This window comes from Neofelis nebulosa, chromosome 13 (assembly GCF_028018385.1).
Source record: "Neofelis nebulosa isolate mNeoNeb1 chromosome 13, mNeoNeb1.pri, whole genome shotgun sequence".
NCBI lineage: Eukaryota > Metazoa > Chordata > Mammalia > Carnivora > Felidae > Neofelis > Neofelis nebulosa.
The window spans coordinates 11068182-11095712 of NC_080794.1; the positions used below are offsets into that span (position 1 = coordinate 11068182).

The following is a 27531-nucleotide window of genomic DNA, read 5'->3' on the forward strand; positions in this document are numbered from 1 at the left end:
ATTGTGGGCACAACTTTTCCGTTTCCTTTTCAATCTACACCCCATTCCCTAGTAAAAATGGATTTTGGGGAGGTTGAATTTATGGCTCGGGACGAGGCAGCCCTTCCCAACCACCACAAAGAAGTCTACACTTGTGAGTAAAGGCCAGTGAGTTTGCTTTGGCGGTGCAGATTCAAGGTAACATGACTTTGTAGATGTTCAGGGGTCACTGCTGGTTGGATACTAAGTGCAGTGCTTGCTTTGGCAGAATTCACTATTTGTAATCTCCTGAGAACCAATGCCCTAAGATTTGTGGATTACTCAGTTAAGCACAAGTCTCAAAACAGCCGTATTATTGACATACAATAACAAGAATTTTTTAAGTGAACAATTTAGAAACTTTGACATATGCATACACCTGCAAAACCATCGGTAAATTCAGTATAGTGAACCTGTCCATCACCCTTCTCATGCATACCCCTTTGCAATCTTTTCCTCCTTTCCCTTTTCTTCTCAGGCAGCCAGCCCTAGATCTGCTTGTAGAGTTTTCTATAAATAGACTCAGATGTATTTATTCTTCTTGTGTTTTGGTCTTGCTTTCATTCACCATAATTAGTTTGAGATTCATCCGTGTTACTGTGTGTTCATTCCTTTTTATTGCTGAGTAGTATGTATATATCATGTTCATGTCCTATCCATAACCATTCACCCATTTTGGACATTTGCGCTTTTCGAGTTTTTGTTTATTACACACAAAGCTGTTTTAAACATTTTTATACAAGTCTTTGAATAGGTATACATGCATGCATCTTTTTTTTTTTTTTAAGTGATTATGTTTTTAAAAATGTAGGATGCCTAGGCTGTAGTTCCTGCTTTGCTTCTTATCATCCAGGTTCCTTGGGGAGACTCATTTTACTTTGCCTTTAACATCCATCCCCGAAGTCTTTGCTATGCTGTGATTTTGTACCATCCCTGGCAGAAGCTAGATCATCTTTGTTGGTGTTCTGGAGGGTCTCAGAAGGAGAAAGGGATGTTCTTCTATCCTGTTTCTCTTGCAGGCTTCCTTTTCATTTCAGCTTTTTCCTTGGATGACCTATTTGTTTTATTTATTTTTAAAAAATTTATTATTATTTTTTAACTGAAGTATGGTTGACACAATGGGCCATTCATTTCAGGTGTACAACATAGTGTTTCAACATCTTTGTGTGTTATGCTATGCTCACCATAAATGTAGCTACCGTCTGTCACCATGTAACTCTATTCCAGTACCCTTGAGGACATTCCCTACCCTGTACGTTTCATCCCTGTAATGTATTCATTCCACAACCGGAAGCCGGTATCTCCCTCTCTGCTTCACCCATTTTGCCTGACCTCCCACCTGACAGCCACTAGTTCTCTGTATTTATGGGTTTGTTTCTGCTTTTTGTTTGTTTATTCATTTGTTTTTTAGATTGCACTTATACGTGGAATCATGTGGTTTTTGTCTTTCTCAATCTGGCTTATTTCACTTAGCAGAACATTTGGGTGACAAATTCAAATCCCGATGTGTAATTTTGGGCAAGAACGGAAATAAGTAGACAGTGGGAGGCATGCACTAATACTGCACTTAAAAATGAGAACTTAAAAATGTTAAATCATTATTAGAAGGGAAAAGATGAGAGGTTAACCGGTTCTGAAATTTTGTGGATCTTCCCTTTTTTTTCAGCCTATTATCCTCTAAGTCCTCTTCTCTGTTATTTCTCTGGAACAATTTGTTGAACCTTGTGGTGAGAGGGTGAGTGGGTGTGCTGGGCTCCAAAGGTCACATGGTAACCTTGTGGAGGATGGCAGGTAGAGAGGTTTCTTAGTAAAAAAAATAATAATTCCTCACTTTTTTCTGTTTCCAGATAGGGCCGGAGTCCTTTGTCTCGTGTTTGCCCCTGAACCTGACTTTGACTTACCCCTAAGCCTGGTTCAGAACTTTTTATGGGAGCATTAATCTACCAGCATAATCTGTGCAGTGAAATTCAGACAAATAACAATAGACTACTTTATACAGAATGAAAATGCAGCTCCTGGGGTTGGTGTTCTATTTGGTCCTTGGGACCTTGCAGTGCGAGGCGTTCAAAGGGAAGCTGGCAGCTGTGGATCCCGAAACAAATATGAATGTGGTAAGTTTCTCAAAATCTCAAATATGCTTCAATATTTTTAAAAAAGTTTTATTTATTTATTTTGAGAGAGACAGAGACAGCATGAGTAGGAGAGGGGCAGAGAGAGACGGAGAGAGAGAATCGCGAGCAGGCTCCACACTGTCAGCGCAGAGCCCGACGCAGGGCTCAAACTCACGAAACTGTGAGATCGTGACCTGTGCCAAAACCAAGAGTCCGACACTTAACTGACTGAGCCACCCAGGCGCCCCTGAAAGATGCTTTTAAAACGCATGTGACGGGGGGCGCCTGGGTGGCTCAGTCGGTTAAGCGTCCGACTTCAGCTCAGGTCACGATCTCATGGTCTGTGAGTTTGAGCCCCGCGTCGGGCTCTGGGCTGATGGCTCGGAGCCTGGAGCCTGTTTCCGATTCTGTGTCTCCTTCTCTCTCTGCCCCTCCCCCGTTCATGCTCTGTCTCTCTCTGTCTCAAAAATAAAAATAAAATGTTAAAAAAAAATAAAAATAAATAAAATAAAATGCATGTGACAAAGGTCAGTTATTTTCTGAGATTCGGTTAAGTGGGCCACATGAAGCCACCAACTCACCTCTTTGAAGGATGAAAACGTATCAAAACTTTGCAAGAATGCTACTCTCGAATGCTGCTGTTGCAATACAGTGAACAAGAAGTGTGATTAGCAGTGTCCAGGGAGCACAGTTCAATATAAAAATCAAAATGTCTGAAAAAAAAGTTTTGTTAGAACAAATAAGCAAAAACAATTTGTGGAGTAGTTAATACTTCAAATTTGAAATTAACGTTTCAAGGTTATTAATCTTAAGGAAACAATAAAACCTGGAACTATCTCATTTAGGCCTAAAACATTGGGAAAATACAAATGACTAGAGACAGTGGCTACTTTAAAATAGATGAAGCAGAGACCCAGCTGAAGAATCAAGACACCACGGTTAGAAGCTAATAAATCCAAAGTGAGTCAAGAGAATGTAACTTGATCAGGGTCTTAGGGTCAAGCTTTAGTTCTTGTCCCCAATTTTTTCTTATTCCTCCCCTCCTTTAATTTTTTTTTTCTGTAAAAATGAAAGAATTAAATTCTTTCAGATACTTGCAGAGGAAAGGATAGTGAGCATTTACTTACGTTAAATCTAGATAATTGAATTATCCATATTCTACTGAGCTCCTGGTTAAGAGTTTCTCCATGGACTGCTCCTTATGGAGAAGTAAATTTGATCACAATCTCCTGCTTTTCATCTTTTCTTGACCTCCAACTCCACCTTGCCATTCTGTATTTTACTAGTGTAATTTCATTAGTTCATTGATAAAAACAGATTAATGCTACGCTTTGTTTCCCAGGAAGGGACCTCTGAAAATAAGGATATTTTATGCGTGCAGATCACAATATTAGCTGGCATATTTAGAAAACAAATGAAGAATGTTTACTTGTACCTGGGAGCCAGGATGGAAACAAAGAGGCCCAACGTGGCGGTGAAATTAGACATGTGTGGTGTAGAACATGTTAGAATGTTGAAACCAAGGTTAATCAAACACCTGTGAGTAGAAGGTATGCATAAAACCAGTGGAGGATTTACTCTTGCGTGGGGGGTGCTACTAGGTTGAGCACACTAAAATGTCACTAATAAGTAACTGGAGGCCTGGAGAATGCCTGCTGACATTTTGTCTTCTTTGCCTGTTTTTTTTTTCAACGTTTTTTTTTTTTTTTTGGGACAGAGAGAGACAGAGCATGAACGGGGGAGGGGCAGAGAGAGAGAGGGAGACACAGAATCGGAAACAGGCTCCAGGCTCCGAGCCATCAGCCCAGAGCCCGACGCGGGGCTCGAACTCACGGACCGCGAGATCGTGACCTGGCTGAAGTCGGACGCTTAACCGACTGCGCCACCCAGGCGCCCTCTTCTTTGCCTGTTAATGTGGGAGATCTTGTCAGATTCTGTGTACAGAAATTCCATTATTCTTTTTCTCTGTAGACCGAAATGATCTCTTACTGGGGATTCCCTAGTGAGGAACACTACGTTGAGACAAAAGACGGCTATATTCTCTGCCTTCACCGAATCCCTCATGGGAGGAAGAATCGTGCTGACAAAGGTATGGGTATCTCCTGTGGTGAGGCAGGAAAGCTCTGGAAAGTACCTACACTGCTGGAATTTGGCTGGTTTTTGTGTCAGGAATCAAGTTGAGATTTAGCCTGAAAACATTGAAATGGGGTTATTTTTAGGCTAAAGTACTGAACATGTTACATTTATGCAAGGCATATGAAAATACTGTCTTTGAAGAAGTAAAGCAGGTTATGTAATTTCACATTTTGCTTAACAATTTGAAGGTCAGTTTTGTTTGATGATATGTGAAATCTTTGCTTTCCTTGTTTTAAGGAAGCATCTTATTAGTGAAATGTCTTGAGCATTAAGTAAATCGCTTTTGCTGTTTGAATATTGATTTTTTTGAATGGGCAATATATTCACATAGTTCAAAACTTAGAGTAAAAAGACATATAGTGAAAACCTCCCTCCCTCCTCATCCTTCACCTCCCTAGTTTTGTGTGTATTCTTCCAAAATCTCTTTAATTTCTTTAGCTCTAAAACAAAATTTCTTTAGAAATGGATACAGACATAGGTGATTATTTTTCCCTGCTTCCGATTTAATACAAAAGGTGGTATATAGTGTCAATTCTTCTGTTACTTGAATTTTTTACTTAATATTATGCAGATAGTTCCATACAATACATAGAATACTTCACCACTCAGGGCACCTGGGGGGCTCAGTCGGTTAAATGTCCAACTCTTGGTCTCGGCTCAGGTCATGCTCCCATGGTTCGTGAGCTTGAGCCCTGCGTCTGGCTCTGCACTGACAGTGTGGAGTCTGCTTGGGATTCTATCTTTCCCTCTCTCTCTGCCCTCCCTTGCTCATGCTCTCCCTCCCTCCCTCCCCCCCCCCCTCAAATAAATAAATAAACTTAAAAAAAGAGAATACTTCACAGACACTTGGTATTCCGCATAGTTTTTCCATGATTTATTTTACAGGTGTCCTAGTAATGGGCATTTGGGGTGTTTCTAGTCCTTTTGGTAGAAGGAAGATACTGCTGCTTAACACAACCTTGTACGTGTGCAAGTTTGTTTGTAAGATACATTTCCAGAGATAGAATTTTTGAGTCAGAGGATATGTACATTTATGATTTTGATAGATACTGTTAAATCTCTTTTCAGGCAATCTTGTTCCGGTAATTATTCTCACTAGCAAGATATGAAAGTTCTTATAGTTTTGGAGATACGTATGTCTATATCTTCCCATAGTGAAAGTGCCGTTTCCAGGAGATGAATGAATTTCTTTCTAGGCAGGCTATTTGAAATTGTGAAACATATGTCAGAATGAAGATCGATCCCAATGCAATCATCCCTCCAGATGATTCTTTAACATTTTGTTTCTAAAGATTTTCCTTGGGGGCGCCTGGGTGGCTTGGTTGGTTAAGCGTCCGACTTTGGCTCAGGTCATGATCTCACGGTCCGTGAGTTCAAGCCCCACGTCGGGCTCTGTGCTGACAGCTCAGAGCCTGGAGCCTGTTTCAGATTCTGTGTCTCCCTCTCTCTCTGCTTCTCCCCTGTTCATGCTCTGTCTCTCTCTGTCTCAAAAATAAATAAACGTTAAAAAAAAAAAAGATTTTCCTTGGACAACTAAGGTTGAGATTAAGGTAATTTGATGACTCAGTGTTCTTCAATTACAATTTTATATGAGCAGAAGGGCCTTTTTGCCTCAATTCCTTCCCAAATTATTCAAAGCAAACTTAAAAACCTGTGTTACATGACCTTTGTATCATTGTTTGTTTTTTTTTCTTAATATAATCTGGTCTATTTCCCCCTGCCCCCCAGATTGTAACTATAATAAGGGATTTTATAACACTTAAGTGGCTGAGACAGCCAGTGCTGTTTTTGAAATTTCATTTCTCATTTTTTTTAAATGTTTATTTATTTTGAGACAGAGTCGGGGAGGGGCAGAGAGAGAAAGAGGGAGAATCTCAAGCAGACTCTGTGTTGCCAGGGCAGATCCTGACACAGGGCTCAGTTCCATGAACTGTGAGATCATGACCTGAGCCGAAATCAAGAGTCAAGAAATCAAGCCACCTAGGTGCCCCTCCTTTCTCATTCTTGAGGTTTTTATGATTTATAGATTTATGTTCATACTATTAAGCTTCCTTCTTATAAGTACGTTACAAAAATGTGTAGTGAGCTGAAGTGAGGGCTTACATTTCTTTTTCTGCTCAAAACACGCAAAATGCATATTTTATTCCAGAACAAACATATGATCTTAGTTTCCTTGTTTTTTTTTTTTTTTTTTTCTTTTTTGGTAAACCCTTTGATTTCAGATCCCATATAAAGAAGAATATGTACTGATCATTACTTTCTTAAAAGTGATTGGGTAACTAGTATAATTAATAATGCGAATCATTGTTAGAGCACCTGGGTGGCTCAGTTGGTTGAGTGTCTTGACTTCAGCTCAGGCCGTGATCTTGTGGTTCACGGGTTCGAGCCCTGCATGGGGCTCTGTGCTGACAGCTCAGAGACTGGATCCTGTTTTGGATACTGTGTCTCCCTCTTTCTCTGCCCCTCCCCAACTCTCACTCTGTCTGTATCTCAAAAATAAATAAGCATTAAAAAAAAATGTTAATCATCGTTAAAAGATGCAGGGAACCTCAGTGAAAACATGCTTGGGGAATGCTTCTCCTCTTTTCTCCATCGCCCACCCCTGGAATTCACGCCACAGTTAGAACAGATGGTGCCCCACCCACGTGTGCGAGCACCAGCACTATGGTGCGGGGCTGTGCCCTGACAGGTGAGGAAGCGAACAGGAGCCTAGATGTGCTCCCCGGTGGCAGGAAGGAGTCAGGGCAGCTAAGCGTGAGATCTCTGTCAACGGCGAGGTCCGTGTGGGCGTCTGTCTCCGTGCGCCTTGGAATCTCCGTCCGCAGGAACAGTTGATTGACTGTGATGGTCCCAGTGTTCCTCTTTGTCACTCTGGTTCTGTGGGTTATAGTCCACACTCTTTTTTTTTTTTTTTTGGCAGGGGTGCATGGTGTGCAGCAATGGGTGGGTACTCGTGGACTTTGGAATGGGGAACACAGAGGGAAAGCATTCTCAGTGTGGCCACACTGCTAGGTCCACACCCTCTTCCTCTGTAGGCATCAGTGAGCGCTGCGTAGACCCTTCTCTGATGGTGTGCACACCCGTGGTCCAGAGCAGGGACTCCTCATTGTCCCCTCAGCATCCTCAGGAGCAGTCTTGTCAGTGGTGTTACTTCGGCTCATTTAAGCCAAATAGACAAAAAAAGAATTCCTAAGAGCCCTTCCCACCCAGCATGGAACTTATCCTCTTATTCAGGCCACCCCCCTCCTGACCTCTTCCCCTATTCATAAGATCATCGTCCTCCTGCCCTGGAAATGCAGAATCCTTCTCGAGTCCGATGCTCCGGTGGCCGACCCCACGTTACCTGGCTTCAGTCCATCCCTGTCTTCTCTTGGCCAGGCCACCACCCTCTGTGTGCTCTCGTGACCATTCAGCTGGGTGCCTGAGAGAAGCTCAGAACCCGAGGGAGGCTTTGCTTTCATTTTTGAGGCTTCCCGTGTATTAGAGGGAGGAAGAATTTCAAAACCGGTCTATGGAAACTGCTGATCTTTTAAGAAATTAATACTTTTAATACGTACAAAAATAACGCCTGGCATCTGTACCAATTACAGGGCGTTGCAAGATACATTAAAACAACATCTCTTCATTTATTGGGGATGAAGTGAGACCGTCCCTCTTGCCCTTTTCAGTGTGGTTTTTCTCCATTCTTGTGCTGTCCGGAGGTGCTGCACAAGTTGAGTGAGAGCTGTATGGGTAGCGTGTTCGAGTCCTGTTGGAGTGGCCCACTTGCAGATTTGTTGGGGGGGGGGGGCTGTGTGATCACGTGGCCTGGCCACACTGCTCGTCTTCCTGCTAGCTGTGCTTGTCCATCTTGTGTGGTTTTGCAGGGTAAGAACCCAGGGGTTGTTGTATGGTACCGGCCATTCAGCAATCTTCAGGGACCTAATAAATGAAGCTATGTACCTTTCCTTGATATTCTGTCTCTCTGTTGTCTGTACCGCTCATACAGCGGAGGAAATTGGAAGCTTCCCACGGGTATGTGCAGAGACCTTCGTGATTTGGCACATCAGTGATTACAGTTCTGAACTGTGGTGTCTGTGGTGTCAGTGTCTACTTAGAATGGGGTGGCATACCTCTTTCATGACGTTTATGAGGAGTGCTTAAGCACCATCCGGGTTTATTCGTTATCTAAGAAAAACATCCATCATTTTTTTTAAGTTGATTTATTTATTTTAAGAGAGAGAGAGAGTGTATGCACATGTGCAGAGGAGGGGCAGAGAGAGAGAGGGAAGGAGAGAATCCCAAGCAGGCTCTGCACTGACTTATTTGTGTACTTCTTCCTGCGCCCCCCCCGCCCCATGCCCCTTTGCTCCCTGCAGCCGCTCCTTGAAGGCAGGGGCTGTGTCTCTGTCTTCTTTGTATCTCTCAGCACGGTGGGTGGCACTGTGTTCCCTGCATGGTCAGCCTGAGTGAGGGTTATATGAGGGCAGTCTTCAGGATTGGGGTTCTTAACTGGACTAAGACAATGCACCTTCTGTGTAGTGACATAAAATAGAGCCCTGTGTACACACAGATACTGCATACATTTGTAGAGAGTTGATGGACCCACTAAGATGACCCTGTTTACACATTTACCTGTGTCGTCAAACTCCTACTAACTAGTCAGGTTGGAACACACATTTAGAAACAGACTGAGGGTTTTGAACAAACTGAGGGTTGACGGGTGTGGGAGGTCGGGGGGCGGGGTGGGGAAAATGGGTGATGGGCACTGAGGAGGGTGCCTGTTGGGGTGAACACTGGGTGTTCTAGGTGGTGATGAATCACAGGAATCTACTCCCAAAGCCAAGAGCACACTATACACACTGTATGTGAGCTAAGTTGATAATAAATTATGTATATAAAAAAATAAAACTCTCATACAATCCAAAACAAAAACAAAAAAGAAAGAAAGCTCTTAGTGGCCTGGTGAGCATGTGTGTGATGCTTCCCAGTGTTAAGCAAACTTCTCCATCAAGTGTTGTACTTCCCCTGCTTTGTGCTAACTCCAAAAAGGAATTGAAAGTCATCCTGAATAGGGAAGTGATTCTGGTTTCGTGTGCTCAGCCATATCTCCGACAGTCATGGGATGTTAGCACTAGAAGGATCTCAGAGTCCTTTCTGAGCCGGAGATTTGGAGAGTGTGCATGTGTAACATACTCCCTGGTGGATTCCAAAGTAAAGTCCTTGAGTTCTGGAACCTGTGTCTAGATGAGCACCCTCATTTTACTGGGTGAGACAGCCAGCTTGAGAGAGAAAGGGAAAGAGGTTGGCTTTAAGGCAAAAACTAGTGGCCTAGCCAGTCTGACTCCAGAGTCTGTGCGATTTGAACTAGAAGATGCAGTCTTATGTAATAAGCATTGACCAAGTTGTTCCCATGATGTTGATTTTATTTGACTAAAACAAGGAAATACATATTGTCTTGCCTAAAATACATCAAACAGCAACGGCTACAAGGCAGACTTCTTGCCAAATTGGGAAATAAATTGTTCAGTAAATCAGTTGTCAAATAAAGCAACAATAGTGGGTTATTTGTGTCCGATATACATGCATGTATATCCGTAAATACACACATACACATACATGTATATGATATATAGGTATCTGTTGGCCTAATGAGGGCAGTGGTGTTCTGGGATCTGAGTAATGGTCTTCAGGCATTTTGAACTTCACCTTGGCAAAGACTCCAGGGCTTGCCCCTTAAGCTTTTTAAGTCATAATTGAAAATTCACAACCTGGCTTGGGAAGTAGGTCTTTGGACAGAAAGGCCGCTGGCCTGTGTTTTCCTTTGCTTATTTTAGGATTCTGATCATTTCTGGATTTTCCATTCTTTCCTTCTCTGCAGTTCCTACAGGAGCTGTCTTTTTGAATAAATGCTGTGCTCTGACATGTCCCCAGAGGTCCCGTCGGGCCGAGATGCAGCTCCTTGCCTCCTGGTGGCATGGAGGAGGCGCAGGGTCATTCCTGGGTGCCAGACTTGATGGCACCGGCTGGCTGAACTCATGGCCAGGTTCATGTGGCTCTGATGGTGCATCAGGTGCAGGACTGTGTTCGGACCCTTGACCTAATGGAGAAGCACAAGCCAGTGTCAGCTGCACGCTGACTCCTGTGTGCAGGGTGGGGCTGGAGCCAAGAGTCAGGGTGGAAAGGACTAGGGTGTGCTGCCAGAACCTCTGTCTCCTGCGGTGCTCCCCGTTGTCCTCCCGGCTAGCCCATCTTACCCGCTGGCCGTTGTCATCCTCAGTGTCAGTTCTTCAGGGAGCATCCCCGGCCGCTCACCCTGGGCCAGCTCCTGCTGCATGTTCTCTTTGCTCTCTGGGTGTTTCCTTCCTAGCACTTAGGATGCTAAGGCTGAAGCTCCTCTTGGTTATTCGATCATCACTCCAGCCAAGTCTCTCCAGGAGCTCCTTTGGGCCTGGGCCCTCCTGGGACGGGGTTGAGCAGAGCATCGACAGTCGGGGCCACACTGGTGAGGGATTCCGTACTCCTGAGCTCAGACAGCCGCAGACACGAGTGTAGGCCTTCTGGTGGTGGGTAGAATTAGGGGCATCTTGGGCAGAACCAGTGGAGCTGTGGCTTCTGTTTTCAATGAAAAAAAAAAAATCCTTCTGGATTCGATGGTAGTCTCTGATGTCTGCTTCCTCCGTACCCAGTCCTCCCTGATGGGGAAGGTGCTGTAGGCTGAATGTTTATATCCCCCCGGAATGCAGGTGTTGAGTCCTAACCCCCGTGTAGTGGCGTCTGCAGGTGGGGCCTTCGGGAGGTGACTCGGGCCTGAGGGCAGAGCCTTCCAGAATGGAATTAGTGCCCTTATCAGAAGGAGACCCCAGAGCTCCCTTGTCTGCCTTCTGCCAGGACACAGTGAACAGACAGCCGTCTGTGAACCAGGAGGTGCCTCACAAGGCACCAGGTCTGCCAACACCTTGATCTTGGACCTCGCAGCCTGCAGAAGCGTGAGCTAGAGTTTCCTGTGTTCACAAAGCCATCCAGTCTGTGGTATTGATACAGTAGCCTGAATGGACGCATGCACAATGCATTCCGGAGAACAAGGACAGGAGAAGGATGTGTATTTCAGGATGTGTTTGCTGTGTGCAGGAGGTCCTTAAGGGAGAGCACGATAGAGAGAAGCGTATCTGGGGGTCAGAGTCAGCGTCTCTGGCCAGGTGCCCTCTGTTGTGCACTTGTCTCTCTGGGCCCCTCTGTTCCTTCTGTTAGTTGAGAATTTTGGACTACAGCTATGTACTTGCCCAGGGTTGGGCCAACTGTAAGGCTCCATGAACTGGAGCGTGGAGATCCCACCATGCGAAGCCTTTCGAAGGGCAGCCAGGGTAGCAGAGGCAGGGAGGGCAGAAGGCAGTTTGCGTGGAGGTGAGGCACACTTTGCCCTCACATGACCTGAGGTTGGTTCCTGGTTCCACCGCGTACTAATCGTGTGTCCTGTCCTGGGGCACTCATTCCTTCTCTCTAGGCCCCAGAGCCCCCATCCGTAAGGTGAGAAGAGTGACGTGTATGGCCCAGTGCCACCCTGGGCACGTAGAAAACTAATCAAGGTGGTGCCTGGGAGGTGCACATGGCATGCGGGCATGTAGTAGGTTTTCTTTCTTTGCCTCGTTTATTCCTTCATTATTGCATTTATTCATCAGATTTGTCACGAGTGAGGACCACAAGCCAGACCCCACATTGGGTGCTGGGGACGGGGTGGTGGGCAGGACCACCAGGTCTCTGGCTTCATGTTGCTCGGGGACCAGAGTGGCTGTGGCCGGTGTGTGTGCGTGTGTGTGTGTGTGTGTGTGTGTGTGTGTGTGTGTTGGGGGGGGGGTTGGTTCTCTTTCCTGTCTGTGATCTGAGGGCTGTTGTGTTCCCTCCTGCAGAGGCCACTCCTCTTCAGCAGGGAGGCTGAAATGTGAGCACGGCGACCTGGACCGTGGCAAGGGGTGTGCACCCTTCCAAGTGCGTCTTGGGGATGGGCCAGGTTCTCCTGTGGGTTCTCAAGCGAAGAGATCTCCTGCAGTGCGTACCTCTGTTACACATGAGGAAACCAGGGGTTATAGGGTTCGATGAATTTGCCTGTGGCAAAGACAGGATTGATGGGGCTTAGGGCCGAGTTTCTACCCACTGCGGCGATGTCCCCGATAAAGCCACAGTGGGGAGAGTGCTCTGTTTAGGTAAGCTGTGCACCAGCTCTCTGTTTAGGTAAGCTGTGCAATAAATGCCTGGAGATAGGTGCCTCCTTCTTATTCTCTCCAGGGGCCATAAGTGTCGTGACTCCGGCTTCCCACGGATGTTATTTGCTCATCTTGCTTTTGGCTGTGTTTTGAGGCCAACTCTTCCAACCAGAATTAGACTACAGAAATTCACTCAGGAGCCCTTGCTTTGGATCAGTGGAGGTCTGCTCTTAATGATTCTTGGGAAGGAGGCCCTAGAACTCCCTCCAGGAGCCTGTCAGATGTCAAGCAGGGCTCTGCACACCTGGCCTGTCTCCAGGCTGGGCCGGCCTGGTAGAGCGATGGGCGGCACATTCCCCTTCGCATGACTCCTCCTTGAACCCAGCTGTGGTTGGGCTCCTGAGAAGAGCTGATGTCAGACTGACCAAGAAGAGCTGAGGGAGCTTGTGGAAAATAAGTATTTCCAGGCTGTGCCCCTGGAGTTCTGGATCCCCTACCTCAGAAGTTGGGCCACAAATATGTGTGTTTTTTAAATGTTCCAGGTAGTTTTGATGTGCATGCATTCAGTTTGGGGAAATAGTGTGTGGCTTGCTTGGAAGGGGCTGGGTACAAAGGGAATACTGGAAAAAAATTAAAAAAAATTTTATTTATTTTTGAGAGACAGACACAGAATGTGAGCAGGGCAGGGGCAGAGAGACAGGGAGACACAGAATCTGAAGCAGGTTCCAGGCTCTGAGCTGTCAGCACAGAGCCTGATGTGGGGCTTGAACTCACGAACCATAAGATCACGACCTGAGCCGAAGTCGGGTGCTTAACTGACTGGGCCACCCAGGCGCCCTGAAAGGGAATACTTTCAAGCACATCTCTTCTCCCCTACCTCTTTAGTTATTAATGAAGGATTTTTTTGGAGTAGTGGTTAAAAGCAGGGGCTTTGGAATGAGACCAGGAAGGCCGCCCAACCTGGAGGGATGTGCCCCCTATAAAGCCCTTCACGTCTGGGTCAGACAGGGCATTGACCTTCACCTGCTTTGTGTCTGCCTCCTGAGGGAGCCACCTGTGTGTGCCCCATGGTCCTGTCTGGCTGCGGCCTGGGACAGTGTCACTTCTACAAATCCAGGGTCCCTTTTCTTCTCCAGAACCGTCTGTGGGGTGGTCTGTGTCTCACTCAGGAGCTGGCAAACACGTTCCTGCCCCTGGCCACGTCACTCTCTTTCCTGTGGGGTTCCCTGGGTGCTGATCGGGCTTTTTCACACTGGCCTAGAAGGTAACTGTGGGACTGTCTCCTGGGCTGGACTGGAGCCTCTTGGGGGCAGGGAGCGGGGCTTACCCTCCTTTGTGTCCCCCACAGCTGGCGCAGTGGCTGAAATATCATAGGTGCCAGGAAGGGTTTATACAAGATGTGGGGCCTGAGCACACGCTTCAGCGGGCCGTCGGCCTTTCTGGCTTCGAGCTCACCTCCTGAGAGAGTGCTAGCGGCTTCTTGTTGCCTCTGAGAATCCAGGAGTTATTTACCGGTAGTGTTTAAAGAGTTTTCTGGTATGCCTTCAGTCTGCCATTCCCACATTTCTCCTCCAAAGCTCCTATAGGTTAGGGAGGGAAATACAATGCACAGAGACTTCAGGGGGATTTTAAATGCTCCCCACTTAAACGTTCCCCAGGGGTGCCTGGCTGGCTCAGTCAGTTAAACGTACGGCTCTTGATATAAGCTCAGGTCATATAAGCTCATGGTTTGTGGGTCTGAGCCCTGCATCCGGCTCTGGGCTGACAGCTCAGAGCCTGCATGGGATTCTCTCTCCCCCTCTCTCTGCCCCTCCCGTTAGCTATGTCTCTCTCAAAAATAAATAAAAATATTAAAAAAATGTTCCCCAGTGTAGAAAACCTGCCTGGTCCCCACAGGCTGACCCCTGCCACCCCTTCCAGCCTCAGTCCTGGCTGCCCTGCTCCCCCCCCCCCCCCGCCCCCCAGCTCTGCCTTCCCATCTAGATCATTCCTGCCTTTCTCACCTTTTTCAATGCTGGGCCCTGAGGAGTCAGCTAAGCAGACACAGGTTTTCCACCAGGTGTCTGAAGAAGCACAGGTTGGGGGAAACAGCAGGAGTTTGGCCACCTGCCTTGCTTCTGGCCCCACCAGACCCTCTGTCCCCAGGGGAGACCGCTCCAGTGGCAGACCATGGTTATGTGTAATTGCCTCTCGGAGCACAGTGGTCCTGCCCGGCTCATGCCCGTGTGCTGTCAGACTCTTGCCTCCGTCAGCCTGACTTGCTGACTTCGCCTAAGGCCAAAAAGTCTTACTCCTCACAGCCCAGCCCCAAAGCACCTTCGATGGGAGAGAAGTGACCTAACGTGCGGAAGGGACTCGTCAGCACCCTGGTGTGGCTCCTGGGGGTCCCTCACACAGAGACTCACAGTCACCGCGGAGCGATGACGCCTCTTGTCACTGTCTCCGCAAGGCAGCCTGCTTAGGAGCGGGTGTCATTTAAAACACATTTCAGGGGCGCCTGGGTGGCGCAGTCGGTTGAGCGTCCGACTTCAGCCAGGTCACGATCTCGCGGTCCGTGAGTTCGAGCCCCGCGTCAGGCTCTGGGCTGATGGCTCGGAGCCTGGAGCCTGTTTCCGATTCTGTGTCTCCCTCTCTCTCTGCCCCTCCCCCGTTCATGCTCTGTCTCTCTCTCTGTCCCAAAAATAAATAAAAAACGTTGAAAAATAAAAAAAAAAAAAATAAAATAAAACACATTTCATCAGCTACAACTTAATGATGAGTTGATCTCAGTAATCCTTATCACATCCCTGAGGTTTATGTGAACTTTTTATTTTTACGACGACTCTTATTTCCACAACTGGATTCTGATCTTCTTCACCAAAGGCAGGGAGCCAGTTCCGCAGATTCTGTACGTACCACACTACCTTGTCCGAAGCACTTTCACAGTCAGTTAGCGTTGGTCACGTAGCACTAAAATGAACATTCACAGGCAAGGAAGTACTCATAAGGCTGCCCCAATCCTGATCTGTTTCGCTCTTTTGTCTCCCCGCTGGTAGAAGGTCACCGATGTGGCCCTGGCAGTTCAGAGGGCTACTGTGTGTGATTAGAAAGTCACAGGAGTCATTTCGGACCTTCACTTGATGGCTGTCCCACTGTCTTTACAAATAAGGGGAGCAGCACCCACCTGGCATGGCTCCAGGGGTACTGTTCATGCTGTAGAGAATTTGGACGGTGCCTCCTGGAGTTGTCTGTACAGCCCACCTTGCATCATCAGACGGACAGCCACTTCAATTAAAAAAAATTTTTAATGTTTATCTTTGAGACAGAGACAGAGACTGAGCGTGAGTGGGGGAGGGGGCAGAGGGAGAGGGAGACACAGAATCCGCAGCAGGCTCCGAGCTGTCATCGCAGAGCCTGACGTGGGGCTCCAACCCATGAGTTGTGAGATCATGACCTGTGCTGAAGTGGGATGCTTTACTGTCTGAGCCACCCAGGAGCTCTGGGACAGCCATCTAAAAAGCAATTAGTTACCAAATCCGCATTAGGACATAAACAGAAGAAAAATTTGTCAGTTCACTTCCCATCTGTTTGGACGAATCTTACTTCCCATTTTTCCTTATGTTTTACACTCCTCATTTGCCTGCATCATTGCTGCCTAGCTATGGGTCTAGCGTAGGTTATTGTCTTGTACTTTGCTTTCTTTCCACCCTTCAAGGCTGGGTTATAAATTTTTCTGGGATGCCACAGTCCTTGTCATTGGTGATGATTTAATTATTGCAATCAATTATTTGACGTCTCAACAGTTAGCTCTTTCCCTTAGCACTTGACTTTCTTTCTTTTTTTTTTACTCAATTAAAAAAATTTCTTTTTTGAGGGAGAGTGCGAGTGAGTGAAGGGCAGAGAGAGAGGGAGAGAGAGTGTGGAGCCTGAAGCAGGGCTTGAACTCACGTACTGTGAGATCATAACCTGAGCCAACGTCAGATGCTTAACCCACTGAGCCACCCAGGCACTCCCACGTTTCACTCTCATAACGAACGAGCAGAAGGCCAAAGGAGCTCTTACTTGTTTGTTGTGATCTATGTGTCTGTCACTATGCCAGACACTTAATTGCCTCATTTATTTCTATTAACAGTTATTGACGGAGCAGAGGCCCAGACTGGGTTAATGTTTATTGAACTCTCGCTGTGCTGGGAAGCACTTTGCGAAGAACTTTTCACACAGTGTCTCCCAGTCGTTGCTCTTTATAAAGTTCCTGTTACATTTCCCTGCTGCAGGTGATGATTCAGGTTGAAGAGATGTTGGAGGGATGTTGAAATATTTTTGCACCCAGTGGCACATTCGAGGTTGGAGAGGACAGACTCGAGCCCAAGTGTGTCTGTCTCTGACACTCGTGGTCAGTCTGACATCAGCTCCGTGAGGGTGAACCGTCTTCCTCCTGGTTCTGTTCTCTGCTGTGTCACCAGTGCCGAGAATGCCAGCACACAGTCAGTGTTCAATAAATGCTTGTTTAATGAATGACTAAATGGTCTTAACATGATGCAAGCAGCCAGAGGTTATGTTTCTTTGTCTCCCGAGTCTTTGTTTTTCCACAGCATCACCGTCCCAGGTATAGGTGAGTAGAAGATTTATTTGCGGGGTGCCTGGGTGGCGCAGTCGGTTAAGCGTCCGACTTCAGCCAGGTCACAATCTCGCGGTCTGTGAGTTCGAGCCCCGCGTCAGGCTCTGGGCTGATGGCTCGGAGCCTGGAGCCTGTTTCCGATTCTGTGTCTCCCTCTCTCTCTGCCCCTCCCCCGTTCATGCTCTGTCTCTCTCTGTCCCAAAAATAAATAAAAAAAACGTTGGAAAAAAAAAAATTAAAAAAAAAAAGAAAATTTATTTGCATGTGTATACATAAAAGTAGAAATATATACGTAAATAAAGGAATATGTGTATATATATTTATAAATTTGCGTACATGTAATCTTTTCCTGTCTTTTGGTTTATTTTGTTAGGATACATTGTAAGAAATTCGATTTGGGAGCAAATACAGTATAGAAACATTTCATACAGTCTTTTTTTTTTTTTTTTTTTTAATTTTTTTTTAACGTTTATTTATTTTTGAGACAGAGAGAGACAGAGCATGAACGGGGGAGGGTCTGAGAGAGAGGGAGACACAGAATCGGAAACAGGCTCCAGGCTCCGAGCCATCAGCCCAGAGCCTGACGCGGGGCTCGAACTCACGGACCGCGAGATCGTGACCTGGCTGAAGTCGGACGCTTAACCGACTGCGCCACCCAGGCGCCCCAATACAGTCTTAAGAATACGGTAAAAAGTTTTTTATGGTCACATCTACACGTCTTGTTATTAGATACACGAGATAGCCTATTTTTGCTGCTACTTTGCCAGCACTGTTTAAAAAGATACTTTTCACTGATGTTCTGTTGGAGTGCATTGCTGCCTCGCTGTTCTTGCATCTGCTTTATGGCTGGGTGCTGCTGAGTCCTAAACATGGATGTTTTTCAGGTCCTAAGCCAGTTGTGTTCCTGCAGCATGGCCTGCTGGCCGATTCCAGTAACTGGGTCACAAACCTTCCCAACAACAGCCTGGGCTTCTTCCTGGCGGACACGGGTTTTGACGTGTGGATGGGGAACAGCAGGGGAAACACCTGGTCTCGGAGACACAAGACTTTATCCCCTTCTCAGGACGAATTCTGGGCTTTCAGGTAGATTGGAATTGATGGTGACGGGGGCCTACTTCCTTAGTACCCTTACCACAGACACACGGGGAGGCAGGTGGATGGGTAGCTCAAGGTTATCAGAGAGGGGAGACGGATGCCTGGGGAAAGGTTTTAAACCTTATGAGGAATTGGGTAAATCACAGTGAAGTACATTATAAGTAATGATTACATTTAAGAATTAGATTCAACTATGGACTTTTAGTTACTTTGGCATTCCGGGTCCTGTGGGAGTTGGTGGGCAAATTGCGTCCTGGAAACTTCTTCTTTCCCCCATAAACATGCACACCGAATGTCTGCTTTTCCATTTCCAGAAATTGTCCTTTTTCTATCAATCCTGGCTGTACCTATTAATCCCCACGTGACACTGGGCATGCTGTATAAGCCTTCTGTGTCTCAGTTTCCTTGTTGTAAAATGGGGTAATAACCGCCAATCTCCCGAGGCCATTGGGGGATCAAAGGAGAGGATACGAGGAGAGAGCCTGGCACGCGGCAGGCAGTGGTGACAGTCCGCTTACCCATCTCCTGATGACGAATGGCACACGCACGTGTAACGTGTCCCGGGCTGTGTCCTGCTACCTGGCATGAGGGAAGGTCAGAGCTCTGGACTCCTTCAGGCTTGTGTCCCGTTTGTGAAACCACAGCTTACCTACACGCGTGAAATGCAAGAATGACAAATTTTACCAAAGGAATATACTTGTTGGGCCGCCACTGGTAATAGTGAAAAGCCAGAAACTACCAAATGCCCATCAGCCGCGAATGGACAGATGAAGTGCCGTGTATCTATACAGTGAACATCCCACGGCTCTGTGACAGCATTACTATTTGATCTCATTTATAGAAAGGTTCAAAAATGGGTATAACATAACTTATGGCATAAAAAATGAGGACAGGACCTTTGGGAGGGAGGCAGAATTAGAAAGGGGCCCGTGCAATCCTGTTGATGTTTTCTGCGCTCAGTTCTGTGCTGCTGTACGCAGCTGCGCTCAGCTTATGGTTATTCATCCCCCCGCACCCTTCTTGTTAGCGTGCGGTTATGTTTGTGTGCAGCGTCTTAATGAAAGGGTTCCTTTTCTGGATTACAGTTACGATGAGATGGCAAATTATGACCTATCAGCTTCCATTAACTTCATTCTGAATAAAACTGGCCAAGAACAAGTGTATTACGTGGGTCATTCTCAAGGCACCACAATAGGTACGTATGTCATAAAGCCTGGTGGTGGATACAGTGTCTTCTTACAGAGTTTGTGCCTGTTCTTAAAAGGGAAATAGTAACAAATCATGTTAGTGCAAACAGAGGTGTTTGTTTTTTGCTTTATTGCCAAGCAGAAGTGATGAATAGGGGAAGGGCAGGAAATTCGGGGTAATATTTCACGTTCTCTGAAAATTCAGACTTTCATGTAAATGGATACACATGGTGTATGGTTCCCTTGACCCAGAAGTAAGCCTCAGCCTGGTGCATATTTTCCCGGTTACAGCAGTATGGGGATGTGAGAAGGTAGAAAACAAGAGGTATTATAAGGGCAGAGGCTTTTAAACAGAAAACAAGAAAATACACTTTTTTTTAAAGTTTTTTTTCTTTTTTAAAAAAATTTATTTTTGAGAGAGGGAGGGAGGGAGAGAGGGAGAGAGGGAAAGAGAGAGAGAGAGAGAGAGAAAATCCCAAGCAGGGACGCTCGATGCAGGGCTCAAACTCAACGACTGTGAGATCATGACCTGAGCTGAAATCAAGAGTCAGATGCTCAATCGACTGAGCCATCCAGGAACCCCCAAAATACAGTGAGTCTTAAAAGTTAAGTGGAATAAAACTAACTACAAAGATGGCATGTTATGCTTCATTTCTGAATAGTTTCTAAAAGCTCTATGCATTTTTTATTTATGCCGATTATAAAAAGAACGTGTGTTCACTGTATACAAAAGTAGAAAATTTGGCAGAGTTGAAGGAAAATAAAAATTGCCTGTAATTGTAGCGAATAAGAGTTCCTCTGATGAGGAACTAGGGACCTGTCCCATAATTTATGCAGTTCCTCCTTTTTGTGTGTGCTCTCATCAGTAGCTGTGTTTAAGTCACACGGTCTCCTTAGAATACATTCCTAAGGAGGAGAATCACTCCTGAGCGATTAAGTGTCTGGATGTACTATAGTTAAATGTCTGCGCTCTGCTTACTGCCCAACACTCTTAACCAGTTTGAGAGACGACACACAGAAAGTAACATGTAACACAGATGCATGTGCCATTCTCACGCGTCAAGAGAAGTGTTTTCGCTCATTTTTGGTCCTTCTCCCATGACTTGCCTGCTTGTGTCCTTTGCCCCAGTGCCTTCTAATGTGACACTTGGGGGGCCAAGTTCAAAGCAAGAAGTGACCTGAGAGAAAGCTAAAAGGTATTTTAAAGCTAGAACATTCTGCATGTGCAGGTTCCTCTGGAGCCCTTGGCGACTGATCTCAATGCCCCTGTAAACTGCTCCCAGGGGCCGGTGGACGGGCGCTGGGGCTGGGTGCTGATGTGGGGCTGTTAGGGAGAGTCCTTCCTTTGCTCGGCTTCCAGGATGAGAGGAACAGGGGCATCTTCTGATTTCTGTAGGTTAAAAACTGAATCAAGCACTTAACAAGCACTTGACTGACTAGTTTAATCAGACTCCGTTTGCGCGGAGAAGCTTGGAGAAGCTCAGAGGCCCCCCCATGTGGTTGCCTCCTGGTGGTGGCGTTGCCTGCATGGCTCTCAGATCGCCACTAGAGGGTGTGATGTGCGACCGCCTTTGGTTTTTCAGAGAAAGTCCTAGAAGATGGAAACTCCTGTTAAACTTCTTTGTTTCTCCAGGTTTTATAGCATTTTCACGGATTCCCGAGCTGGCCAGAAAGATTAAAATGTTTCTTGCCCTGGCTCCTGTGACTTCAATCAAGTTTTCTACTAGCCCTCTAAGTAAATTAGGAAACTTTCCAGATTTTCTCTTCAAGGTACTTGAACTCTCCCCAACCCCCCTCGAGCCCCACCAACAACATTTCAGACCTGAAGAACTGGCCTTTAGAGGAGCATCTGTGCCTTCCTCCTCTGTGTTTCACTGTCAGTGGAACAGTGGCTCCTCTCCCCGCAGTGTTTCCTTCCCCCTTCACCCCTCCTTCCAGATCCTGGGGAGTCAGGGAAGGTGAATCACTAATTCTACCCGAGAACACCAACTTCTCATGGTCGGCATGTCAGTGCAGCTGTCCCCACACCACACAGAGGGAGCACAGGCGGTCCAGAGTTGCCCTGTACCCCACGCGGTAGCCTGTGCTTGGGCGTAGGCAGGAGACGGGACGCGGGAAGTGCGTCGCTCCCACACGCCTGACCGTGGCCACACCGAGGGCCACCGAAAGACACCGTTCCTGTGACATTTCATAATGTGGCCAGTAATATGGTTACAAGCCAGTAACCTCCCTGAGGCTCAACCCTAGAACTGTGTGACCCCCGCGGCCCTGGCTCTGTTCACAGAGGAAGCAGTTTTCATGAGGAGGAGTTGAGAGCCAGCTGAGGCCGGATGGCCCATTATGTGCGCTCTGTATGCGTTCCATGTGTGATACGTGTATACGCACACATGCAGTTCCACACAGGACGTATACTTAAAATGAGGTGTAACATATCAGCCATCTCAGAGACGTTCACAGGAGGTACAGACTGTATACCTCAGAATCCCGACCCACACCTCAGATGGATTCTCGGAACCAGTGACCAGACATGCAGACAAGACGTGGCCCCCTCTAAGCAATTTTAGCTCTAATGCCTTGGGTCATAGAAGCCTCCATTCTCACTATAAACAGTTCAGAGATTCCAAATAAAGTATCCTTCAGTTACCAAGGCCTCTCTTACTCCTTGCTCAGAATTAAAACAGTGTTCAGTGTGAGGTTTTCCTATACACCTTGTGTGTGAATTTAAATACGTACAAACGTCCTGAGAGAAATTTAGTGTTTCGTGTTAACATAGATGGTAGCCCGCTATGTATCTTGTTCTCCAGATGACACGTTTCACTCTTGGTGAGCTGTCCCGTTAATACATACAACTCCCTCTTGTTCTAAACTGCTGTGTTGTAAGTATTCTGTTATCAGGAGCTACTGTCTGGTAGACGTTTAAGGTTGTTGCTAATTTGCCATTGCTGCCTCCCTGTGTCCTTAAAAAAATTTTTTTTTAATGTTTATTTATTTTTGAGACAGAGCATGAACAGGGGAGGGGCAGAGAGAGGGAGACCCAGAATCCGAAGCAGGCTCTGGGCTCCAGGCTCCAGGCTGCGAGCACAGAGGCCGATGAAGGGCTCGAACCCACAAACCACGAGTCTGTTTGGACCTGAGCCAAAGTCAGATGCTTAACCGACCGAGTCACTCAGGCACCCCTCCTTGTGTCCTTTTTCATAAAGAACTGAAATGGCCATCATAGGGATGTTTTGGATTTAATTTAACCCTTGGAGATTGTGATCTGGTAGCTTTTTAAGGATACCAACTCCCACTCCCCACCTTGGAGATGGTGTCCTTTAAATCTGGGGTGGGGCCAGGAGCTGCGTTTCACAGAGCACCCTGTGGGATTCTAAAGTAACTAAACAGACCGGTAGTTGAGAACCACTGTCCCAGACAGCGGTGTTTCCTAATATCCTGGGAGAATGACAAAGTGAAAAAATAAATGTCCATAAAGCCTTTGGATTAGCTGCCCTGGGAAATCAGTGCTGCTGCCACGAAAGTTTAGTACCCTCTCAGCCTGCAAAAATATAAATTCTAAAGTCATCAAGATGGATCTGGGCAGGCCTGTAAATGTGTAAGGTGAAGTTTTCTTTCTCCCTACGCGCCCTCCTGCTTTTACATGCTCTCGGTGAGCACTCAGCTCTGAAGGACAAGGTCAACTTCACATTCTTTGTCGGCCAAACGGAAAGCTTGGCTTCTCATGCTACAAGTCGGTGATACATTGTCCTCTTGTTTTTAGTAGAGAACCTCAGAAGTATATGCATTTATCTATCTATCACATGTGACCATTATGTAGACTCAAAGCCAGGAGCCTTTTCCTTCCCTGCGACCTTGTCTGCACGTGATACTTCTTGATTCTCCCCAGCTAATCTTAATGTGCTTCGTCTGCAGAAGAGAAGCATTTGAGGCGACCCGGTATCTGTCCGTAGATATTGGTTGGCTATCTTGTGGTAGGCAGATTTGATAGAGGTCACAGGCTGTGTGTATGTGGACAGCATTTGCCTGAAGAAGTGCCGAGTATGGCCCATACAGTTTTATGACTTCAAATTAGTTGCAGCCTTTAAGCAGCATATGTAATGTTGGAATCTTGATCACTGGTTGTTTGGAGGGGGTGGGGAGGGGGTGGGAAGGGGTGGGAAGGGAGTGAGAAGGGCGCCGTGCACCACAAAGCAGTCGCACCCGTAGGCTGAGCGTAAGCTTTCCAGTTCATCATGGTTCTTAACGCTCCCTAAACATCCCTGTGGGCAGGGTGGCATTTAACACTTGCCACTTTAGGGCGTGCCTGGGGGGCTCAGTCGGTTGAATGGTCGACTCTTGGTTTCGGCTCAGGTCATGATCTCACGGTTGGTGAGTTCGAGCCCCGAGTCGGGCTCTGCGCTGACAGTGTGGAGCCTGCCTGGGATCCTCTCTCCCCACCCCCTTTCTCTGCCCCTCCCTCCCTTTATTTTATTTTATTTTATTTTATTTTATTTTATTTTTTTATTTTACTTTATTTTATTTTACTTTATTTTTTAATTTTTTAAAAATTTATTTAATTTTATTTTATTTCCCTCCCTCCCTCTAAAAAACCCCGAAAGCGTTTGCCACTTTTACACATTTGCATTTTCGTGCTGCCTATGTTAGTTTGCTCCTATGTTAGTTTGCTCCTCCCGTGAGGAGGAGGCTGCCCCCTGCCTCGCCCTGGCTTCTGGGGGCTTGCCTGCCATTCCTGGGTTGAGAGGAGCATCCCTTCACCTCCGGCCTTCACCTCCACACGTGTGCGTTCTCCCTGTGTGTCTGTCTCTGCTCATGTTTCCCTATTTCTAGAAGGACCCCGGTCCTGCAGAGCGCCCACCCTGCCCACCACATCCTCACTTGATTGCCTCTGAGAAGACCCTGTCCCCAAATGAGGTCACCTGCTGAGATAACTGGGAATTAAGACCCACCCCCGAGGTCTTGGTAGGCATTTGAATTTTTTCACTCCTGCTTGTCCCACCAGAGGGTAGGCATCAGCAAAAGCGTAAATTATCGGCGGACAAATTTGGGTTCAATATAAGGAAGGTTGTTTTTCTGTTTCCCATTGCACAGGTGTGCAAATATCCTTGAGGGTGTAGTGACAGCCCCGGAAACACGTGCGCACGGCTTCAGTGGCCATTGGTCAGGGCTTGTGTAGATCAGGAGTCAGCAAGTTTTCTCCAAAGGTCCGTATGGTAAATCTCATTGTCTTTGCGGATCATATGGTCTCTGTTGCAACTGCTGAACCCTGCCATTGTAGTGTGAAAACAGCCTGAGAGACAGCATAGAAAAATGAGCATGCCCGTGTTCCAATAAAACTTTATTTATAAGCATAGGTAGTGCTGGTGGAAGGAATGAGGAGTTACCATTTAAGGGGGAGAGTTTCAGCTTGAGATGTTGTAACAGCTCTGCAGATGGATAATGGTGCTGGTTGTACAATAATGTGAGTGTACTAATGCCACTGAGCTGAATACTTAAAAATGGTTAAAATGGTAAGTTTTGTGTTATGTGTGATCTATCACAGTAAAAAAGTATTAGAAGAAAAAGACAACGGGCTGGAACCGGCTCACTGACAGTAGAGTTGGATTGGACGTATGTGCCCTACATAGACGCATTGTTGACCAGTCTTGGTTTAGACTCTTTCTTGGAAGTCACTACCAATCTTCCAGCCAGTGAAACTCTTTGGGGATGGTCCTGGGGCGAGTGATCATTAATTGCCCCTTCTTGCTGTGAAAAGTCTGCTGTGAACTTACTTGGTTTTCTGCCCTTTTCTTCACTGGAGACTTAACAGATTTTTTTAAATTTAAATTCAATTTAGTTAATGTACAGTGTAGTATTGGTTTCGGGAGTAGAACCCAGTGATTCATCTCTTACACAGGATGCCCAATGCTCATCCCAACAAGTGCCGTCCTCAATGACCATCACCCATTTAGCCCATCCCCCAGCCAACACCCCTCCAGCAGCTCTCAGTTTGTTCTGTGTTTAAGAGTCTCTTATGGTTTGCCTCTCTCTCTGTTTTTATCTTATTCTTCCTTCCCTTCCCCTATGTTCATCTGTTGTGTTTCTTAAATTCCACATATGAGTGAAGTCACATGATATCTTTCTCTGCCTGACAGTTTTGCTTAGCCTAATACATTTTAGTTCCATCAGTGTTGTTGCAAATGGCAAGATTTCATTCTTTTTGATTGCTGAGTCGTATTCCATTGCATATATATTCCATATCTTTATCCATTCATCAATTGGTGGACATCTGGGCTCTTTCCATACTTTGGCTATTGTTGATAGTGCTGCTATAAACATGGGGGTGCATGTGTCCCTTCGAATCAGCACTCTTGTATCCTTTGGATAAATTCCTAGTAGTGCAATTGCTGGGTCGTAGGGTAGTTCTATTTTTAATTTTTTGAGGACCCTCCATACTGTTTTCCAGAGTGGCTGCACCAGCTTGCATTCCCACCAACAATGCAAAAGAGATCCTCTCTCTCCACATCCTCGCCGACATCTGTTGTTGCCTCAGTTGTTAATGTTTGACATTCTGACAGGTGTCCGGTGGTTTCTCATTATGGTTTTGATTTGCATTTCCCTGATGATAAGTGATGTTGAGCATTTTTCATGTGTCGGTTGGCCATCTGGATGTCTTCTTTGGAGAAGTGTCTATTTATGTCTTTTGCCCATTTCTTTACTGGATTTTTTGTTTTTTTGGGTGTTGAGTTTGATAAGTTCTTTATAGATTTTGGATAGTAACCCTTTATCCAATATGTCTTTTGCAAATATCTTCTCTTATTGCCTCAATTGCCCTTCCCTGGAGACTAAGTACACATCTGTAACATCCGCTTTTGCCTTAGTAAACACATCGTATAAATATCCTCGCATGAACGTCCACTGGTTCCCATTTCTTTTGAGTCGTATGTGGAGACACTGGGCATGTGTCTCTTCTTCTGACGTGGGTCATGGAATCTCATATTCCAGAATAAATGCTGAGATATTCTTGGCTTTCTTCTTCTTCTTCTTTTTTTTTTATAGCACTTATTTGGAGTCAGACAATTTCTTCCCCAAAATGAGGTTTTGAAGTGGCTGAGCACAGATGTTTGCAGTCGTGTCATTCTGAAGGAACTCTGTGGAAATGCCCTTTTTGTTCTATGTGGATTTAATGAGAGAAACTTAAATATGGTATGTATGTTCATAATAAAACTTGCTTTAACTTTTAGCTAGTTTATTTTATCTGTGAATATGCTTATTTGTGCTGAAGGATGTGAGAAAAGCAGGAATGACCTCATCCGAGTGCTAACGGGTCTGACACTGAAGAGGTTCAATGTGGGCAAGTGCCTGGAATGTTCTCTGCTGCTTTCCTCAGGCTAGCAGCTTCCCACAGGGTGCCCGTGAGGAACTACTGAGTGAGGACATCTGTCATAATTTATGTCCCAATATTTATATTTATTCTAGTGATCTATTTCTTTTAAAAAACTATTGCGTGTATATTTAAATTTGGAACAGCAATTTCCGTGTGTGTGTGTTTGTGTGTACGTACACATTTATTTACTTATTTTTATTTCGTAAAATGTAAACCCTTGGCCGGTAAAATGCTGGTGTTTCTATGTATATTTGTAGTTTGTAATGTTGCATCATGTGAAAACGGATTTTGAGATTCTCGAATGAAGGCTCTACTTTCTTGTTTCTGATGATAGAAACAAGGTCTGATTATTATATGAAATTTGGGAAATTCAGAAAAGCTTGTAGCAGAAAATAAAAATGCCTAGTAACCTCAACCCATGCAGCCCCACGGCTGCCATGTTGCTCTGTTTCCTCCATATGTATTCTGTGTGTGTGTGGCTGTGCAGTTTTTCTAGAACATATCTGTAGTTAGAGAATTTTTTTTCTTGTTCTCAATCTCCTATATATGAGATTATGGCTTTGAAGTGCAGAATTGATTTATTATCAATGCTTCCTTAACGCTGTACCCATCATTTATGTCAATTTATCTCTTTTGCAGTCTAGAGTGTCAGTGTATATAACACACTCTCCTGCTGGAACTTCTGTGCAAAACATGTTACACTGGAGGCAGGTAGGCATTCTGGAGGGGCTGCTGGGGTTTGTATAAAATCAACGTCAGAGGGACCTGTGCCTTCCATGAAGGACTTGTCTGCGAGCCCTTCCCTTCTTGTCACAGACCAGGCCGGTCGCTTACAAATCAGAGCTGG

At 45.9% G+C, this 27531-nt stretch overlaps 1 protein-coding gene across 1 annotated transcript in view; it reads left to right on the forward strand.

Annotated features, from left to right (window-relative positions):
• The window catches only part of LIPA (lipase A, lysosomal acid type), a 35121-nt gene that overhangs the window by 1238 nt on the left and 6352 nt on the right, over positions 1-27531 (forward strand). The window contains exons 2-8 of the mRNA XM_058698332.1: positions 2018-2129; positions 4101-4218; positions 17927-18125; positions 19223-19332; positions 20958-21094; positions 26357-26503; positions 27324-27395. Of these exons, the coding sequence (XP_058554315.1) occupies positions 2019-2129; positions 4101-4218; positions 17927-18125; positions 19223-19332; positions 20958-21094; positions 26357-26503; positions 27324-27395 (894 nt within the window). The 5' untranslated portion in view covers position 2018. The remainder of the gene's footprint in view (positions 1-2017; positions 2130-4100; positions 4219-17926; positions 18126-19222; positions 19333-20957; positions 21095-26356; positions 26504-27323; positions 27396-27531) is intronic.